Source organism: Chroicocephalus ridibundus, chromosome 7 (genome assembly GCF_963924245.1).
Source record: "Chroicocephalus ridibundus chromosome 7, bChrRid1.1, whole genome shotgun sequence".
Taxonomy (NCBI): Eukaryota; Metazoa; Chordata; class Aves; order Charadriiformes; family Laridae; genus Chroicocephalus; species Chroicocephalus ridibundus.
The window spans coordinates 50,827,386-50,848,792 of NC_086290.1; the positions used below are offsets into that span (position 1 = coordinate 50,827,386).

The following is a 21,407-nucleotide window of genomic DNA, read 5'->3' on the forward strand; positions in this document are numbered from 1 at the left end:
CTTTGTTACAGGTCTGCTGCCTATAATCTTCTCTGTGCCTTAACCTGTACCTTTAATTTAAAGATTGAGGGCCAGTTACTGGAAACTTCAGGTCTGTGTATTCCTGCCAACAACACACTATTTATTGTATCTATTAGTAAGACTCTTGCAGCTAACGAACCACACCTTACCTTAGAGTTCTTGGAGGAGTGTATTTCTGGATTTAGCAAATCTAGTAAGTAACACTGGTATTCCTTCATGCTAACTGTGAATTTGAAAAGATCTAAGTTGGCAGCTGTCTGGCGTAGTCAGTTAAGCTTCCTCGTGTCAGAGTCACAAGCAGTTTAACTCGCAAGTGCTTCTTTAGAGCTGTTTTAGCTGTTTTCAAGATTATCCATTTATGTCTGTTTCCTAATAATTGAGTTGTGTAATCCTCTGGAGCCAGGCAGTTTCACAAACTGGAATGGTGTCTGTTGGAGAAGATCGTTGCTTTCCGTGCCTGAATGTGCACTTTCCCATGAAATAGATTTTTTAAAAAAAAAAAAAAAAAAAAAAGAGGCAAGTGTGTTTTACACTTTGAAATTAATGTTCTAACAAGTTTTACTAGGCATCTCACTTGTTTCGAGGATTCAGTTCATTCAGAGAGATCACAGTAGATCGCTGTTTGTAGTTTTGCACAGTGAGTCCTTTGGAGAGGTCTCTGCCAGGCTGTTAGTGATTCGCAGGAGTAGAGAATATTGCAGAACAAAGTCAAAATTTGAGGTCCATGATAGTGAAGCTTTAAACTCGAGCAGATACGTACACTGAAGAGTTACAGGGTCCTTTAGTCGTATCAAAATTAATGTTTTCAGATTGATCGTATCTCTCAATTGTAAATGTGGTTCTGTTGCACCACTTTTGTCATCCTTTTTTTCCAGACATAGCACAGCTCTGACTTTACTGTTGGAAGCTGTTTAGAATACATTCTCAAGATTAAAAAGAAATTATCTGCAGTAGTCCCGCGTAATACTGAATGTACACATCTTTATGTCACACCTCTTAATAAGATATTAAAATGTCAACATCTCCTTGCCAGATCCCTACAGACGTTTCTTGGATGTCATTATTAGAGTATGTTTCTTTTTGAAGCTTATCTGTTTGCCCAGTATTATTTGCTCAGCTCTGGTAGTAATTATTTTAGACAGTAGAACTGAAAAGCGCTCACAAATGATAATTTACTTACAAATAGAGACCGGTGCTGCTTCTGTGTTACAAAGTGGATTTTTATTTCAGGTATTGAACTGAAACATCTTTGTCTGGAGTATATGACTCCCTGGCTGTCGAATCTGGTCCGGTTCTGTAAACACAATGATGATGCTAAGCGCCAGCGGGTCACTGCTATTCTTGATAAGCTTATAACAATGACAATAAACGAAAAGCAGATGTATCCTTCCATTCAAGCTAAGATATGGGGAAGTCTTGGACAGGTACAAATTCTGCATAATTTATTGCACTTTGTTTGTAAGCAGATTATAGAGTTTTTAAACACTTAAATGTTAATGCAGCAAAATAAAATTAATCTTGATGTGACCTAAGTGTATTAGCTGCTTGGACAGCAGTGTGCGAGTCCTTCTGGAGTTTCCATTCTGTAAAATACTTCATAAAACCATCAATGAGCTCTGGCTTCTAGGAATGTGTTCCTGGCCCCCACTGAGAATTGAAAATTAAAAATCTTTGGTAATTATTTCATCAAAGCTGACATCATCTCTGCCACCCATGAAGGAGGTGCTTAGGCAAACGAGACCAGCTTTACTTGCTGCGGCCAGGCTTGCTCACAAGCTTTGTATCGACTTTCTCATTGTCATACTATTTTTATTTTTTTTAACTGGCATCCAAACTGATGCAGCCCAGCATCCCTGAGAATGCAGAAGAACTGTCAAATGGATGCACGAGGGCATTTTCTTGCTTGGTCTAATTGGCCAAAAGCAAAATTAAAAAAAAAAAATAATCAATGTATTTTGAAAGCTTAAATCCCTTTGAGAGCAATATGACTGTTATGTCCAGTATGAAAGTCTGTTAACAGGTAAATCTGGAGAAGACAAAATTAAAAGATTAATATTCCACAGCAGTTGATGGAAATTTTATCATGGACTTAAAATTTCAAACCGTTTTCATAATATAATGAGAGCTGAATTTGAACCAATACCGAAATAGCATTAATCTTAGCGGGCACATTACATGTACAGTTCTCTGTGCGCTTGGACAGATTTGAATCTTACCGGTATATATTTCTCTCTCTTTTTTTTTCTGTACATGAGAAGAAACTTGTTTTACTTGTAGCTCTATTCATGTACGGCTAGTAATCTAAGCAAAATATTTTACAGACAAGATCCTGCTTATTTCTTGGAATTATGTTTTTTTTCCCCTGTGTCTTCTTACTAGGTTCAGCATTTTATGAATAGTTATACTTTAAATTGGAAAAAAAATAAAAATAATACAAACCAAATTATAGTTTCTGCACAGTTATGAAGCACTTTGATCTGGAGTAAAACCTGGTGGAATTAATCTTTATACTTCTGATATTTACATTGGACTTTTTTCCAAAAGGATAGCAAATCACTAAAACTGATGCTTCAATTTATGATAGTTATGCATCTGCAGCTGAAAAAATGAAGGATTGCCTGTTTAAAAGGTGGTTTTCTGGGGAAAAATAAAGTTAATCTGACTGATAAAAAAGGAATTATTTTTTTTCTTTAATAGATAACAGATCTCCTTGACGTAGTGCTGGACAGTTTCATCAAAACTAGTGCCACAGGGGGCTTAGGATCCATAAAGGCGGAGGTTATGGCAGACACAGCTGTAGCGCTTGCTTCTGGAAACGTCAAATTGGTTTCAAGCAAAGTGAGTTCCCTCTTTGCCTTAATTTCCTTTTATATAATAATGTCAACTTGTATAACAATGTGACACTGAGATGCTGTCTGATAACTCACTACAGGCAATGATTCCATAACCATGATAAAACAGGTTGCAAGCAATAGAACAATTCCAATGTTAAATTGTTTTTACCGACGTTTTGAGCTGTGCTCTTCGTGCGAGTGAAACGAAATGGTTGTTCTCTTTCCAGGTGATTGGAAGGATGTGTAAAATAATCGACAAGACTTGCCTGTCGCCAACTCCTACGCTGGAGCAGCACCTGATGTGGGACGACATTGCTATTCTGGCCCGTTACATGCTGATGCTCTCCTTTAACAACTCCCTGGACGTGGCTGCCCATCTCCCCTACCTCTTCCACGTAGTCACTTTGTTGGTGGCCACGGGTCCCCTTTCTCTCAGAGCTTCCACTCACGGGCTCGTCATCAACATCATCCATTCTCTTTGCACTTGCTCACAGCTTCACTTCAGTGGTAAGAGGTTTTTTTTCAGATTTTCAATTTAGCTGATTGCTCCTTAGCTTGTTGAAGAAGTATTTGGGTTGTTTTTCTCTCTTTAAACTATTCTGAGAGTTTGAAAAGACCACGTTGTTGTTCAGCTCACACACAGATCAGAATGAGGATCTGATCTACAACAAATGAGTATGGAATTAACAAATGACTGTCTGGTTTAGAGCAGGTGCATAATGTAAATTGTTTGTATAACGGGTTTTAGAAAAAGAGAAGAAAGTAAGTGCCAGAAAGTTCCTGTAATGCAGAGACAGGAGAAAATACGTCTGTGCTAAAACTGGCTGATGTGCATCTTTCGAATGGTTGCGTAATGTGGTAACAAAAATATCGATTACATAAGGGAATTGTGAAGTTATACTGTTAAAACAGGTATTTTGCATACTGCTGTATTTTAGCAGTCCTAAAATAATTGGTATTAGCAAATATGTAGCTGTCGCTTCTTACCACAGAAGTACAGTATAAAACCAGGCTAGATTTTGTGCCGAAAAAAATTAAAAGTTTATGTAATCTTGTCTTTTTTTAAAGTATCTGAAAGCTCATTTTATATCTATGTATATTGACAGAGTGAGTGTATAAATATACACACACACACACACATATATGTATAAAGAAAAGCTTTGCCTTGACACACAGAGGGAAGGGCAAGCCTTCCTGTTTAAACAATGAGTTTGAAGTACACTGAAATGAACGGGAAGTTCAGAATTGTAAAAATATGCGGTGCTAGGAGCAGGGCCGTCATTTTCTTCTGATTTAAGTGGCTTTCTTCATTGCAGTGCCAGAGCCAAAAGCAGAATTTGATTGCAGTTTGAACTTCCAGTACTGCTGGTATTTCAAAGCAGGAACCCTCCAGGTTTCCATTTTCTGAATCCGCGTGAGGAGAAGTCTCACGGAACCACACCGTTAAATGAGTTTCTTTCTACCTGTTTTTAGAACGCGTCTTCCTGGTGGCGGACTCCAGCAGTCTGTGCAGCAGCCCACACTTGGGGCGTTCTCGGGGGGAAATAGCAAAAAAAGAGTGTTGGAATGTGCAGAGTGACGTGTAGGAGGATTATCTACTCTTGTATTCATGGGAGGGTGAGCCTCAGAGTGTTTAAAATATGGATTGAATTTCAGTGGTTTAATATGTAAAAATTTATTCAACAGAGGAGACCAAGCAAGTTTTAAGGCTGAGCTTGACCGAGTTCTCTCTGCCCAAATTTTATTTGCTGTTTGGAATCAGCAAAGTGAAATCAGCCGCGGTCATCGCCTTCCGATCCAGCTACCGAGACAGGTCCTTCTCGCCTGGTTCCTATGAGAGGGAGACGTTTGCGCTGACTTCCCTGGAAACTGTTACCGAAGCTTTGCTGGAGATCATGGAGGTACGTGGTTCCACACGAAAGGAATGATCCCTCAGGGAAAATGGCACTGCTTACGCTCTACAGGCAGGAGAGTAGTGAGAGGTGCCTCCCATGACGCGGTAATCAATAGTTAAGTGGCTGACTTCTGAGAACTAAAATAACTGTACATTCTGAATTTTAAAAAGACTTTTTCGTAACGTTACACGTATTCACTGATATAATTATTTTCAGGCTTGCATGAGGGACATTCCGACGTGCAAGTGGCTGGACCAGTGGACTGAACTAGCTCAAAAGTATGTTGTGCATCCCAAAACATAACCCCTGCCCGCCTGTGTCGTATATTTAGAACTCTCAACTTGCTAGACAGCCCATTTGTTGTACATTTATTTAATACAGTGTACTCTCTTCCTTCACAGGTTTGCATTCCAATATAACCCATCCCTGCAGCCGCGAGCACTTGTTGTCTTCGGCTGTATAAGTAAACGCGTGTCTCATGGACAAATAAAACAAATAATCCGAATTCTTAGCAAGGTAATAGACCCATAGACCTTAAATTGATTCGGTGGCAATAAGTTTCATCAGTGCTGTGACTTCTAGAGTAACAATAGTTTTCAATACTGAGTTTAAAATTTGAGACACTGAGGTTGATCCAGAAGTTCAGCATTTAAATAAATGTGGAGTTTTGTGTTAAGGCATTTAGCTGCATGCCCATGATTTACAACTTCCTTTTTTTAAAGGAAGTTAATAATCTAATGTGTTATAAATAAATATAGTAAAGACCAAGGCATTCATATAAGAAAACTTTGAAACAGACTGGCTCGCCTTGGTAGCGACGTTCCGTATTTTCTAAAGAAGCTTGTGTTCCATAGCAGGTAAGCAGTGTGCTAAAGATGTTTCCGTTAAGCATTTTATTGGAGTTTTATGGACATAAATTTAATTGAACAGCATCTGAAGATGCTATTCTGTAATTTTTTCACCCTGTCCTGCACCCTGACTTTTTTAATACACGTTGTGCAGTTGCTTTCAGCAATAGATGTATCACTTCTGTGTAAATCTCCATTTGGAAAAGTCCTTGAGAACTGGTTTAAAACGAGCTCAAGCTTTGTAAACTAATTGAGAGCAACAATTATTGTTTAGAGCTTTGATCTTCTTTTTACAAAGCAAAATCTAATTATGGTTGTATTTTTAATTATCCTTTTTTTCCTGCTAAAAGGGACTTGAGAGCTGTTTAAAAGGCCCAGATAATTACAATAGCCAAGTTCTAATAGAAGCTACAGTCATAGCACTCACCAAGCTGCAGCCCCTTCTTAATAAGGTAAACAACTGGATTTTTTGAGTAAAGAGAGAACATGTTTTGGAAATGAAAATTATAATTATGGGTATAATCGCAAAAATATAAGTAAGTGTTGTGGTATCTGAAGTTCACGCTTCACTACTGTGAGTCACGCTCGAAAGTGCTCCATATGGGCAATGTCAGATGTTTGTGTGTGGGACCTGTGCGGCGGCTTCAGAAACGCGTTAGAACGTTCTGCTTCGTCAAACGGGGCCAGAGCGATACAGGCAGAGGCCGTACACCGCCTGCCTTCACTCTTCCCAAAACATTTTCAGTCTTGGCTTTCAAATGTTTGATTGCTAATCTGTGCTTTTCAGATCACGGCTTGTAGTAACCGTTAGTCGTACCCGATCCGGTATTAGTTGGCCATCTGTGTGCACCTTTCATGTGCGTTACTTGATCAGCGTACCAATGGCTATGCTGTGACTGAAGAGCCTCGTATATTTACTGTTAGTGAATAAAACTTGTTCCTAGAAAAATCTGTGGTTTAAGAGACCCAGCATCTGCTGAATGCCAGTTCTCCCTGCATGCTTTTTCGATTTGGAGCAGGAATTGCCTGGCCAGCTACACATGCAGAACTGTGATCCGTTTTCAACGCCTGCTCTCCAGTTGGTACCAAAAGACTCATTTCTGTTCGGTCTGCTGTACGGCAACATGCGTCTGACATTTTTGTGAGCAAGGGAAGGAATAGAAGAGTGAAGAAAGGGCTTTGGGGGAGGCAAAGGCTTGAAATTCATTTGCTTTCTGCTGTTGAGCTGTTAAGTGCACTAAGACTACAGGCCCGTGTGTCCGTCCGTCCTGGTGGAGTGGGGTGGCTGAGGACAGCACCCGCTGCAGGAAGGACAGGAGTGCATCGGTCTTGCTTGTCTTTGACCTACAGCAACTGCCTTGAAAGTGAAGTTGTGGCTTTTCCTTTTCCTTCCAGGACTCCCCTATGCACAAGGCCCTTTTCTGGGTGGCCATGGCCGTACTGCAGCTCGATGAAGTCAACCTCTACTCGGCAGGGACTGCACTGCTCGAGCAGAACCTGCACACCTTGGATAGCCTCCGTGTCTTCAATGATAAGGTAAGCTGTTAGCGATCGGCTGTGACCAACCCCGAGTTTATGTAAGCAGTTAAAAAAGAAGAAAATTTCTTTGTCCTGATGGACAGTGGTTAACCAACTAAAACTGAAATTTGCATTAGAAATCGTTTCACTTGCATAATATCAACGGTAAAACTAAGCTGTAGAGATGGAGCTGTTGTTATTCTGTTCTAAACTGGAACAGAGATGTGTAGATGTGTTTGCTATTGTCATGTAAACTCTTAAAGTGACTGTTTTGTCACTTTAAAAAAACAACAAAAAAACCCCAAAAAACCAAAAAGAACAAAACCAGAAAAACAACAAACCAACTTGAGATATCCTGTATTTGATTTTTTCTGCGTCAGAGCCCAGAAGAGGTGTTTATGGAGATCAGGAGGCCGCTGGAGTGGCACTGTAAACAGATGGATCATTTTGTTGGGCTTAATTTTAACTCCAACTTCAACTTCGCGCTAGTGGGCCACCTGCTGAAAGGTAAGAACACACCTGGCTGTTCATTTCTGATGAACGCTCTTAATTCAGAAACAAAAATAAGTACAAGGGTAAAGGGGAGAGAATAGGCGGTGGATCTTAAGTAACTTGGATCACGGAGTAGATACGGAATTAAATGTTCTTTGACTAAAGGACTTTGCCAGGTTTCCCACAGACATGTTCTTACCACTTCCCCCTGTTACACTGTCTTTCTCCGTGTGTTTGCCTGTGTTCAGACTCACTGTTTCTTTTACAAGAATGATTTGTGAGATAATAGACATAATGTATGCACAGACATTTGAAATGATGTGATTTTGTGGGGGAGGGACAGAAAAAATTAGTCTCGAATGTGCAATTTCTGTTAGCATTGTGCTTCCTTACCATTTAAATGAAGTTTCCTGAGAACGTGCTGAAAAACATTTATAAATATTTTCAAAATATTAATGCTTCGTAAGTATGCATTAAAATTAAATACCATATTTGGTTTCTTAACCTCATTTCTTAGGGTACAGGCATCCTTCTCCTACCACTGTAGCGAGAACAGTAAGGATTTTACACACACTACTGGCTCTGGTTAACAAACACAGGAACTGTGACAAGTTTGAGGTGAACACCCAGAGCGTGGCGTACCTCGCAGGTAAAGATAATCAAACGACCTTTCTTGTACATTTGTGCTAACTGAAAAGGAATGAATTATTGTGGGGGTTCTTACGGTTTTAGGTTGATAAAATTGTACCAACAGAAAGGGAACTTGTAACTGGAGCTGGAGAAGAGGTTGGGCTGGGGTGCAGCAGTTCCAGCGGTCTGGGGGGTGAATCGTGCCGGCACGGGCCCTGCCGGGCAACTTGGAAAATACTTCAGGGAGGCTGAAGGCTTTTTGGTTTAAGTGCGTCTCTTAGAACATTGACATTCCTAGTGGTCTAGAAATAGAAATTGTGACCATGTGAGAGCAAATGTCTAAATCATGTAATTGTAACTGGATGGGGAATAGAATTCTTTTTAAATTACCAACTTTTTAATCAGTACATTTCAATAAGATGTAATTACATCTCCATGGTTTTCTTTGTACTAAGTAAAAAGCCTAAATTGATAGAATATTGCTTACATTCTTCAATGTATTCCTACTGTGGAAAACTTATGTTAGCTTTCTTTGAATTTTTAGCTTTGCTGACAGTATCTGAGGAGGTTCGAAGTCGCTGCAGCCTAAAACATAGGAAATCTCTCTTGTTGACAGACGTTTCAATGGAAAATGTTCCTATGGATACATATCCCATACATCACAGTGACACTAGCTATAGGTTGGTTGTCTAACTTTTAGATAAGTTATCCAAATTTCAATGTCTGTTTACTTTAGTAAGTTATCTAAAGGTAACCTCTGGTATATTGAACACCGAAACCCACATTGGTAAAGCCAGGTTCATGTTCTGCTGTTGGGTCCAGATGGATGTGCTGCTGATCCTGTGAGCAAGAGTCACAGAGAAATTCGAGTATCAGATTCCCATAGATTTAATTTTGAGATCCATAAAGCTATTTCAGGGTTTAACTGCTTTGGAGGCTCTTAAACTCTTGGCTAACCTCTTTCTACAAGACCTAATTTCACCTCATTTTCCATTTATATTTTAGAAGAAAGTTTTGTTTGTCCTTTTAAGAGCTTCAAGGCATGTATTAAGCAATCACTTGGTCGGTGTCATTGGAAAATCTTGACACCTTGTAGCCTGGCACAGGGATAAGCCAAGGAATTGGCCTAGAGGTGACCTGGAGAGCCGGCTTCTCTCAAGAGGGAGCACTTTAGTCAGTACCTGTCTTTTTAGCATCCAGTATCGCGTAGCTGATTATTAAATATCTTTCATCTTGCCTCATAGGCCGATTTGCTTGTGTTCTTTTCATGGCTTTATTTTTTATCTCTTGATCATTACATGCATATCAGATTGTTAGTTTTCACTAGCTCAGACATTTTTGCAAGCAATTACTATTTCTTACTATATATTTTTGGGAGACTAACCTGTTAGGAAAGATGGGTTTAATAAAGGATAGTTTGGCTCATTGAAAAATTTATGCCTAAATGTGCACAGATGTAAAGATTTTCTTAATTTAATTTCTCTGCACTTTCAGGACACTAAAGGAAAATCAACCATGGTCATCACCAAAGGGGTCAGACAGACATCTGGCTGCCAGTTACCCGACAGTGGGACAGATAAGCCCTCGAACACGAAAATCCATGAGTTTGGATATGGGGCAGCCTTCACAAGCCAACACTAAAAAGCTTCTAGGTTATTAAGATAACTAATTTACTAATTTGTCTACAGAATACCTCAGGAAGCGTTACTGGAGAAAAATTATACTTGTATTTATTCTGACGTAAAGTGCTTATTTCTGATTCAGAGGAAAATCTGCAGTTTGTACAAAACATAAATTAGAGAACACTGTACAGCTAACTCGCAGGACTAACTCAGTTCCTTTGGTCACGAAGAGGGGGAAGCAAGAGTGACGTTCAGAATGTGCGTGTTGAAAGGAAGAAAAAAAGATATTCCAGAGACCAAAGATTGGTAGTGCCAATTTTCTGCCACCAGCCCTCTTCCGACAGAGTGGAGAAGCAGAACACCTTAGCTCAGCTACTATATTGAATACTCTGTCCTGTGCTAGAAAAGATGGTCCCAAAACATTTCAGATGTTTTGGAAGCAATCTGATTTTTATTCATGGCTTCTCGGTGCATCATGGTTACAAGCGAAGTCTTAATATCGGAGAAACAAGCTGAGTTGCTTCGCGTAACTTGTGGTTGCCCTTTTACATTATACGGCCTAGACGGAAGAAGAGGGACATTTCTGTCATTACAATCCTATTACTGCTTCCTTTTCAGTAATCACATTTTGGCATGTTTATTCGATGTGATGTGTTGACCAGGAAACCATAGCATGCCCACAGCTTCCATATTTGAATAAATTGCATGCTTTCCTCATCTGTATCGTGAAGCATTTTGGAAACTGTGATGGAGAGCGGCATGGTGTGATCGTATTTTCTCTACCATCCCTGAAAATGGTGAAAATGTCCCCAGATTCCTATCAGTACATTGTAGATAGGAGAGTAGCTTGGCCAGAAAATCAGAAATACTTAGAATATGGATTTAGGTTTAATGTTTTTAATTTCCTGATAAATTGTTTTTAGGTACAAGGAAAAGTTTTGACCATTTGATATCGGACACAAAGGCTCCTAAAAGGCAAGACATGGAATCTGGAATCACAACGCCTCCCAAAATGAGGAGAGTAGCCGAAAATGATTATGAAATGGGTGAGAAACAGGACTAACATTTTAAGAATAATACTAATTATAAATGCTTTGTATATATATACAAAGGATTCTTTCGAAATTCAATGTTTATTTGCCTAGGTTACTACAAGGTAAGGGAGAAATATCTTTCTTAACAGTGGCTTCTGGAGAGCAGAGTCTTCCCTATCACTGGCAACTGAGGGCTGAATTAGAGTTGCTCAGTTTGCAGGCACAGAATAAGCGGCAGCTACAAAGTACTGCATACAGGAGTGAAGTGAGATAAATAAGATTTGGCCCTTTTAAGTTAATAAGCCCTAGCTGCAAATTTCTGCAGGAGATGGAACGGGACCTCAATGCCTAGAATGCCTCTCTTCATCTTCTCCCACATCTGCTTCCTGTGCCCCCATCCCCAATTGCAATGCAAGACCAGGGTTCTTCTCGTGTATCCGACGTCAGTCTGCTGCCTGAGCGCCAAAGGCTGCCACCCCTGGGCCTGTATTTCACCAAAGAGAAAATTGGGGCTATTGTTTACCATCTGGTAGTACATCCCATGTAACGGTCTATGCTGCTGGTATTACGGCATAGTTGTTGCTTTCCTACCTTAGGAGAAGGCTGGTGAACTCTGAAGTTTGCATATGACTGGATTTGTTGTGCAAGAGCTGATTCTGTTTTGGTTTGGGTTTCTTTTGCTTTGGATGAGTTGCTCTTTTTTATCTGGCAGAAACCCAGCGAATATCACCGCAGCAACACCCACATCTTCGAAAGGTTTCTGTTTCTGAGTCAAATGTCCTCCTAGATGAAGAAGTTCTGACTGACCCAAAAATTCAAGCGCTGCTGCTTACAGTTCTTGTAAGCTCCTTTCTGTGTATTGTCTCTTATTGTCTGATTCTGTCTTCCAAAGAAGCATCCATGTTCCTTGCAGTGTTTCTAAATTCACGTGGATCAGAATCGCTGTGATGAGCAAGTCTATTCTTTCGTTGCCGTTCTTCAAACTTTCTAGAAATCACTTTTAAAATGGATTTAAATGCTCTTTGGGATCAAATACTGAATTTTCATTATTCTGTATTGTTTTGCAGAACATGTCCAACAATTCTGCCTTTTTCTGGCAGATTTTTAACACAAACTACTTTTATATAATAAACTGATGTTATATATTGTACTTACAAAGTTTGGTAGTGAAAATTGTTGGAATCCCAGCATAATTGAGTTTAGAGGTTGACTAACTAGAAATTTAGGTACAGTCTGATAGTGCTCTCTTCAGATGTACCAATACGGTTTCCTTTCCTGATATAATTCAAAAAGGCTCAGTTTTGGCAAAAACTGACTGGCTAAATTTTTTTGCCAGAATAAATAGAAGCTATTTATTACCAACGGTTTTTATTGTTTCCCACATACACATAAAACAACTATTCCGTTTCCAAAGAGGACATTTTGTAACGCTGCTTTCTGCTATTCAGAAGTCATAAAACCTTAAACTGCAACAACAAATAAAGCCTATAATTGCTCTAATTAAATTAGAAGCATGCTAATTTCATCCTTTACATTATGACAGGCGACATTAGTGAAGTACACTACTGATGAGTTTGACCAGCGGATTCTGTATGAGTATTTAGCAGAAGCCAGTGTTGTCTTCCCAAAGGTCTTTCCTGTTGTGTAAGTATCTAAAACTCTGGGTTTGGCCCTTCTTTCAGAAGGTCTCTGGGCCAGGACAAGCGCATACAAGGCATGTACTCACGTTGGGTTGCCAGCTGCAATCTGGCCATGGCTCGTCGAGGCAAATGCCCGTAGCAATTTGAGAATTGTCCTTTTTCCCTGTGTTAAATGAATATAATGTTCTCACTGGAATAGGCACCCGCAGATACCGCTGCCACAGATGGTCTCAGAAGCGCTCGCTCTGCAGCGTCAGATTTTCAGGCAGGTTGGCAGAGCGTGGGCAGACGCCATCCCGCTGTCGTGAGGGAGCTGGGCTGTTCGGCCCCCGGCTTCTCCCGAAGGCTGTCGGCATCATCTCTGCCGTCACTCGGGTCTGGCGATGTAGCACGGCTTTGTCACTGGTTTGATACTGCCCGGAATCAAATTGCGTCTTAACGTGCTCATGTACCTTTCCATGCAAGTCAATATATACTGTCTCTTAAATGTTGTTTTCACCCCAGTCAGACTCAGGTTTTTTCATAAGTACCTCGAATGTTGTATCAGAACGGATCTAAAGTGTAGGTCAAGATACTCGTTGGATGTATTTCTTTAGATGGCAGTTCAAAGTAGTATTCACTGGAGTCAATACATGTAGGGGAAACTATCTGAAATTAGCATGAGTAGACTTCTAAAACTGACTTGTGCATGATTTAGAAATAATGCTACCTTTATAAAGTGATGGTCAAAGTACAGACGGGTTCTGTGAGTTACTGAAACCATAATTACAAGTAACTGGCATTTGTATTAAAAAAAAAAACAAAAAAAAAACCCAGGCGGGAGTTCTGCGAGGGAGCTCAAATGAGACAGTGCCCCCCACAAATTTTAAAAACTCCTTTGAAATTCCAGCTCTGACATGTACACAAATCCAGTGAATAATTTTTGGGTTGAAAATAATTAAAATATTTGCAATTTAAAGTGCTAGGTAAATGCTTCAGTGGGTTATATTGTTAGTACAATTTTTTGGAAGGTTACACATCGTAAGAGTCCTTGCTGAAAATACATGGGAATTGTTTTCTACTTCTAAAATCATGACGAGATCTTAAAAATCCCACCTCAACTGCTGTTTGCTAAAGTCAGTTGGGAACTGCAGATTTATTTTATTTAATGGACAAAAAATAAGCCACTTCTGTTTTCTTCAGGCATAATTTATTGGATTCCAAGATCAATACCCTTTTATCGCTGTGCCAGGATCCGAATTTGTTGAATCCAATTCATGGGATTGTTCAGAGTGTTGTCTACCACGAAGAGTCTCCACCCCAATACCAAACTTCCTATCTACAGAGTAATAATTTTTCCTATTTTTTTTTTTTTAAACTGCTGTATTTTAAGCTAGATTTACTACTGAAAATGTTTCAGAATTATTGCAGCCCTAATAGAATAGTCAGTCAGTCTTGTGCGGCATCTCCAACTTCATACATCCTAGTAAATAAGAGTTTGCACATTAAAACCCCCGCACCCTACTGACAGGAATATTAAAACTGCCTGCTGCCGTTGGGCACCGAATATTAAAAGTATTACACCGTCTACATGAGTAAAAAGAAGCTGAAACTCAGTATTCTGTTTCCACTAACCAATTTAAAGAAATACGAAAGATGAATGGTGGTGGTAAATGATGAGTTTTAAGTTAAGTTTGTAAGCTAGAAGTTGACTTAATTATTGGTAAATTCCATAGAGTAATGTTTGTTTTTCAGTGCCCAAGCTCCACTTTCATGTGACACTTGAACACTTAAAACCTAAATATTTTTTTAAGCTCCTTACTGAAAAACTTTCCAGGAAGATCCATAACAACAGGTGACAGTTGAGAAAAACTTAAATGTTGACATCTTTTTTAAAATGAGATGTGTATTCACATGCTAAATTTACCTTTTAAAATACCATCGAGATTTTCTTGTATGACGGTTCTGAGATTTTGAGGTTTTTACAACTTACGTATTTCGTATGCATATTAAAATGCCTAAATTTTACGTTATGTATGATTTGGACAAAATTTAGTGTTGCATCTCCAAATGAAAATACTTTGTTTCCATGGCTAAGTAAATCCAAGTGTCGTTTTACGTCTCCTTGCTAGTAGTTTCCTGTGCATTGAGAGCTGTGCTGTTGTGGTAACATTCCATTTGTTGTTGTAGGTTTTGGGTTTAATGGGCTATGGAGGTTTGCTGGCCCCTTTTCCAAGGTAAGCGCAGTGCCCTATATGTAAGTTCATGAGTGTTTTGCCTTCGTTTGCTGTACAAAGCACGTTGGTGCTCCAACGCGCAGCTAAATCACAAGACATAGAATTCATCTGAGCAAGTTAGTAGCATAAGGCTCACTTCTGTAGTTAAAACAGTGTGATATTAGAGTGAGTTCTGGGGCAGAGCTTATATTGATGGGGAAGTAGAAAGAAAAGAAAGAATTTTTAATTTTATTCCCCCCCTCCCCCCAGCAAACACAAATCCCAGACTATGCTGAGCTCATAGTGAAGTTCCTTGATGCCTTGATTGACACGTATTTGCCTGGAATTGATGAGGAAACGAGTGAAGAATCTCTCCTGACACCCACATCTCCGTATCCTCCCGCCGTGCAGAGCCAGCTCAGCATCACTGCGAACCTCAACCTGTCCAATTCCATGACCTCGCTCGCAACGTCCCAGCACTCCCCAGGTCAGTACCTGCTCCGGGACTGCACAGGGAGGGGAAATGGACTCAATCTACTGGTTCTGTAGCCAAATACTCAGTCTTGGTGTCTCTTCGGATGTGTTTGTGGATCAGACATCACTGCATTCTTGAGGCAAATGAATATTAAGCTGCTTACTAAGCTGTTACACTGGTATTTCGGATGTTGGATTTTGTCCAGCACAAAAGCTGTCTCCCAAGTCATCATACGTGAAGGAAATGGCATTGAGTGCATCAGAACCAGTAACAGCTGCATCTTAATGTGGAACACATGCAACAGTGGGGCCTTGAAAATTAATTAAAGTAAATATATAATCATGATATTTTGCAAGGAGAATAATACCTGTCTGGGCACTACAAGGTAGCACATACTAGGAAAAACAGTGCAGATCTGCGCTGTGGAAGAGCGTGTCTGGGCTGGCTCCGGTTCAATGGACTGTGCTCACGTAGGCTGCATCAGACAGAGCTCAAAACTCTGCCGCGAAGAGAAGAGGGTTCCCAAAGGTACGTATGGAATAGTGGCTCAGTTCAGAGACAGAGCCCTGTCAATACAGGAATCTGCTGATGATAAAAGGGAGACGTTCAAGAAAAGAAGAGTTGTGGATAAAACCAGTAAATTCCTTCTGGTGTGGGGAGAGGAGAATTACAGGGAGGTGCAGGGGTTAAATTTACCAGCGCAGGTTTTCAGGGAGAAAAATGAAAAAAGAGAGTGAAAATTACTCAGTATAGCAGATGAAGCATAAGCTAGAGGAAATTAAATATTGGAAGGAAATGGAATTTATGTCAGAGAAATCTGCCTGAAGACTCTTCCTGAAGTGATTTCGGATTAGTGTCTCGTATATTGAGGAAATTCTTTACTCCTTTTTGTCATAAAAATTATAATGTGTGATATTTCTTAAATGATGATTTAACTATTGCAGTTCTGAACACTGAAGTCAATCGACCTTTTATTTCTGCTCTGTTTCTAACCTCGATGGGAAGCTAGAAACCACTTGCATTTAGGTATAATATTTACAGAAGTGTTTTGGTTTTTTCCACTCGCCTGTTTACTGGTTTCTGCTCACGCTGAGATAAGCTCTGCTCAGCCATACTTAGCTCTAGTCAGGAAGTCTGGTCCTCCAGGTGATCGCTGTGCTCTCGGATGCTGCGCGTGCTCTGGTTCAGCTTGGTGGGCATGGCACCTGCACCACGAGCTGCAGCCTGCGGCAGGCAAGACAGGGCTCTGTGTTTGAGTCACATGGGAAAAGTGATTTCTGTTTTTATTTCACGCAGTGAGAAGTGATTACAACTTGCTTTCTGCCAGCATGAGAAGCCAACTTAAATTGTTCAAATTTGGGGAGATCACCTTCTTGAAATACTGATGCTGTGTCAAGATGCCTATCAGTCTAAATATACTCAAAAAAGGATTTGCTTTCCAGTTTCCTGCCAGTTCAGGATGATTTATTACATTTTTTAATATTGTCCCAAGTAAGAGGAGGAGGTGTGATGCGTGTTTTCCACAGTTGTTACCCCGCTCTCTGATACTTTATTTAATAGCACTTTTAGCCTAAAGGAACCGGTTGTTGCCATTGTTCCATGGTTTGTGTTCCTGCCTGAGTGAAACCATTGGCCCGAAAGGGACTCCCTGCTGCCGGCCTGGGATCCCGGAATAGGAACGGGTAAAAGTTGAGTTTGAAGTCATTTTAGAGACTGCTGTTTTACTTAACATTTTGCAATATCCATTATATGTTATGAATATATAATGCAGCCACTGTATTATATTGTCATGCAATTCATTCTATATAGAGAAATATTTCTGTATAAAAACTCCTAATAGACTGCAGGTACAGATAACAACCAAGATTACGGAAAAGGAAAGTGGTTTGATAGAAACTTTCTTATTTAATACACCACTAAGAATTATCTGTGATATTAGAACAGGGAGAAAGATAAAATTAAAGAGAAAAAAAAAAAAGACCTTGCTGTCAGCGTGAAAGTAAGTACACTATGGGCAGCATCCTTCCATTTAGAATGTGGCATCAGAGGCAACTCCAGCAGTTCTTTTTTGCAAGGATGAAGTGATGATGCAGGATTAGGCCCTGTACTAGCAAAAATAGCATTTTGCAATATAAATGTCTTCCTTCCTTCTGCCTCACTTTCTATTCCTTCTGCCTTTGTTAGCTAAGAGGAAGGAATTAATCCAGCTCTTCAAAAATTTCTTTCAAGTGTTGTGCAAACAGATGGCTTTTGTCACACGCTGGTTAAGAACTCGTCTCCACAAAGAGAGCTGGGAACTTGTTCAGTACTAGTCAGTCTGTAATGATGCATTTATGACACTCTGCATGGTTTGCTTGGAAATTAAATTTTAAAAGACTGATATGAAGGCCAGGAGATTACTAATGGTTCCATTTTTGTGTATCCAGACTGGAGGCATCTGTATGAAGAATCTGCCTCAGTAGGTGTTTCAGCTACTGTGAAACAGCCTTAAGCGATTACTACTTTATGAAAGCCTTGTGCTTAATGTATAATCAAGGTGGTATTTTCCCATTGTATCCTATGATTTATTAGTGTCCTGCCTGTTTCCTTGAGCATTCTCACTTCATTCTAGCAATCTGAATACAGAGACTTGGGGTTTAATCGGGGGATCTCCAGCTTTCACAAACTGTGGACCAGGTCACAACATGGAGCTTTCCATTTTGCTCCTTCATCCCATGTTTATTACATTGCTCCACGTTCATCAGTGTACAATTTCACTAGTTTAAACTGTCAGGTTAACCAGTGCAACTTTGCATAAAACATGCTTTGCTTTTTAAGCTGTTTAATTGTATTAAAAATGTAATTGGTCTTTTGGCACTTTATACAGCTCCATAGCTGCATACGTGAATTCTGCGTTCTCGTTAGCCGTGCCTAGTGTGTGGCGCTGTCATTGCTCTACACTTTACACTGTAGAGACAAGAGCGAGGGAGTAAGCAGTGGAAGACCGAATATCTGCCAAGATGAAAATCATTGGGGATAGAATTATAGAATATGAAGGTGGGCCACAGGATTTGTTGAAAGAGCAAGGCAACTATGGGACTAAGAAGGGATGCAAATCCGTCATGCACTTGAACAAGAAAATCAAATATCTAGTGGTGCTGAATTACTTCATCACACTGAGTTACAGAAACAGTTTCAGCCAAGTGAGTTGTTTATTATGGTTACAATACTAAGTTGCAGATCCATGAAAAAATTCTTTCCGTGCAGCTCGCAACAGCTGGGCGAGATCATTGTTTGTAAATGTTTTGTCTGTCATCATCTCTTCTCCTTTCCCTCCCCTTCCCCTTGTCATGGACATTATTCACTTACATTTTTTCTTTCATTCTGTGTCGGTGAAGCTTCTCTGCCTTGCTCTAAATCTGCAGTTTTCATGCAGCTTCCTCATCAAGGTACACTCTACTTTCATCATATTTGCACGAAATATGCTTGGTCTGCTTTAGGGTTGGGCTTGTGGCATGAGGAGTGGTTTCCTGATCCTTTGACACGGGAATGGCTTCAGTGTAAGTGCTAAGCTGGCGCTTTTCTGGTGTGATGCTAATAATACCTGGTGATAGAGCAGGAGAAGAAAGTCACTTACATCCCTAAGAACAAGATCAATTTGGGAATAGAGAAGCGAATGGTATGTGAATTACTCTGCTGCGGGTATTAAGCTAAAACAAAGAACTATTTCATGTGAGCTCTGTAGATGCACAGGAATTCAGCGTTAACTTAATTACACACCACTGGAAAACGGGCACGAGTTGTTTGGAGTAAATTGCCGCAGACAGCAGCTCAGTGAAATGGGTACTCGGCACCCTCTGATTTCTGCTTCGATATGGAGGAATAAGGAAAAGCTGCAGAAGAGTTTTTTGCTCGCACCCGTGGGTTGCTTCCCCTTCACAGGGTGGTAGGCTGTGGGTTTTGTCAGCTCAGCCCACGCACGGAGGGGAAGGATGATGTACCCTGCAGCCACCTTCTGGCGGGAGTTTTGAAATTGTCCCTATACGTGCCTGAGATGGGGAGTGTATTCTTTGTTCTGCTCATGCCAGTGAGAATCAATTTCTTGTAGGAATGGGACATAACCATGGGAGATGCCATTGACAGTAGTAGGATTTTTTCTAACCTTTTTATTGACTGTCAGACATCCTAATTTTTGCTGCTGATTGTACTTTTAGCCTCTTGCATAAAACCACCCTGCTGCTCTTCATTCCAGTGCTGCACACGTACTGTAAGTGTTGAGAGTGTTGCTAAACACGTCATACTCATTTCAGTGCAGAAATAACGTGACAGCTACACTAAGGTATTGCTACAGGAATGATTAACTCACAGTAGCATCAGCATAAAAGTAATAATTGATTGGAAGCATGTCTGCATTAAAGAGAAGTCTCTGCTCTTATATCTTCCAGTTACTGAGTCCAAAGCTGTGAGAATCGCAGCTCGTAACCCAAGGCTTTGATGTGCTGTCGTCACGTCAGCATGAAGTTTACACTAAAACAGTTCATTTTTGAGGTTTGTTTGATGTTATTCTTTTAGCAAAACATAGTAAGAGTTACCTTGTCCTGCAGAGAACATCCAAAGCTCCCCAGAAGAGTACAGGCGCACAGGTATAAAGCCTGTCTGGTTTCATCCTCGTCTTGCGCTGTCAGCGGCCGCCTGCCTTCAGTGGAGCTGAACTTGCGCACGGGCAGTTCTCGTAAAGATTTCCAGACTCACCTCTTCTCTGTTTCCTGTTAACACCCTGCCTAGAAAACTGTTCTTTACTTGTCCTCGTTAATTGTTGATTTTTTTAAATTTTTTTTTTATTCTCAATTTGCCAGGGTTTAAATCATTATAATTGGCGTCTGCACTTTGACACTTGACTCTTCAAATGGGTACCTGCGTTGGTTCTGTCTCTGCTGTAGGCAGAGTCAGCCAGCAAAGCCTTCCATCCCTCCTGGCAACGCGAGTCCTCCAAACATTGACTTGGACATTATGTATGTTCAGTGATCTTTACAGTGAGCCAAGATTCAGTGTTGAGGGGAGTTTTAGGTACCTGAATACACACGAATCTTCTCTGGTAGCAAGAAACAGCCTCTGCCGTTGCAGCAGAATTCTACAGGCTCAGACGTGAGCCTTCCTCACTCTGCCGTTGCCCTGTTTAATGGCAGTCATTGATTCTTGGCTGGAAGAAGCCCACAGATTTGACAGTCTGTCAGTTCTTCCTCCTAGAGAACACAAAAGCCAGAAGAGACTTGAGTCAAACTCTTCCATTTGCTCATTTTCAGAACTAGAGACAGAAAGGGCTTTGTGGCCTGGAGGGCTTTCATTCTGTGTTTTCAGTGGGTACGGATACTGGTGCGAATGCTTTGTGCGCGGAGGGGAACCCTTCATCTGCCACGTGAACATTTATGTATGCCGTTTCTCATATTAAATAAAATTCCTGTTCTGTTTTAAGAGCTGACTAGGTGAACTCAGTGCACAGTTCATACCCCTGTCTATTTTCATACAGTCGCAGGAAAGTAGCAGAGATGGAAACGCATCAGCCAGTGCCCATAGGCCAATGTATTTTGTCTTTTATTGTTGGAGACAGATAAATCTAACATCAAATTTAATCTGCAACTTTAAGGGGGAGGGAAAAAAAGATTATTTGAACGAGTCATGTTGAAGTCTGATACGCTGTGTGTATAGGTGAGTGTGTAGATCTGTACGAGCAGGCACCGCACTTTAGCATGTGGAGGTGTTTTATGTGGTCAAAGCCTGGGTTTTCACTGAATACAGGGGGGTCACACATCTCATCCTGAAAACATTATTTTTCATACTACAGTGCTGCAATAAAATAGCTGTCATTGGGCTAACATAGTGTACTGGCCTGGCTGGGTAGAGTTAACTTCCTTCAGAGCAGCTGGCATGGGGCCGTGCTTTACCTTTGTGACCAGAACGGCGTGGGGCAGGAACTGCTCTGCCCGGGGAACAGCCGGGGGGCAGGTGGCTGGAGGGACCCAGGCCAGCAGGGGTTGTTCTGTGCCGGGCGGCGTGAGGCTCAGCCATCAGTCAGGGAAGCGGGACGCTGGGGCGGTCAGACATCCTCCGCCCGGGACCTGGCTGGGCCCCGGGCTCCCCCTTGGGGATGCTGAGCGATTGCCTTTGCATCACTTGTTTTGGTTTGCTTTTTTTCTTCTTTTCTTCTTCCACTGATCCCTCACTTA

General features: G+C 40.7%; 1 protein-coding gene across 4 annotated transcripts in view; it reads left to right on the top strand.

The window, feature by feature from the left end:
• The window catches only part of NF1 (neurofibromin 1), a 96,518-nt gene that overhangs the window by 70,325 nt on the left and 4,786 nt on the right, over positions 1-21,407 (top strand). For all 4 annotated transcript variants that reach the window (XM_063342550.1, XM_063342552.1, XM_063342551.1 and 1 more), the window contains 19 exons: positions 12-214; positions 1,252-1,445; positions 2,719-2,859; positions 3,083-3,362; positions 4,542-4,756; positions 4,967-5,028; positions 5,152-5,266; positions 5,949-6,050; positions 6,994-7,134; positions 7,497-7,623; positions 8,126-8,257; positions 8,783-8,918; positions 9,733-9,890; positions 10,784-10,906; positions 11,607-11,734; positions 12,438-12,538; positions 13,717-13,859; positions 14,704-14,750; positions 15,000-15,216. In XM_063342550.1, the coding sequence (XP_063198620.1) occupies positions 12-214; positions 1,252-1,445; positions 2,719-2,859; positions 3,083-3,362; positions 4,542-4,756; positions 4,967-5,028; positions 5,152-5,266; positions 5,949-6,050; positions 6,994-7,134; positions 7,497-7,623; positions 8,126-8,257; positions 8,783-8,918; positions 9,733-9,890; positions 10,784-10,906; positions 11,607-11,734; positions 12,438-12,538; positions 13,717-13,859; positions 14,704-14,750; positions 15,000-15,216 (2,765 nt within the window). The remainder of the gene's footprint in view (positions 1-11; positions 215-1,251; positions 1,446-2,718; positions 2,860-3,082; positions 3,363-4,541; positions 4,757-4,966; positions 5,029-5,151; positions 5,267-5,948; positions 6,051-6,993; positions 7,135-7,496; positions 7,624-8,125; positions 8,258-8,782; positions 8,919-9,732; positions 9,891-10,783; positions 10,907-11,606; positions 11,735-12,437; positions 12,539-13,716; positions 13,860-14,703; positions 14,751-14,999; positions 15,217-21,407) is intronic.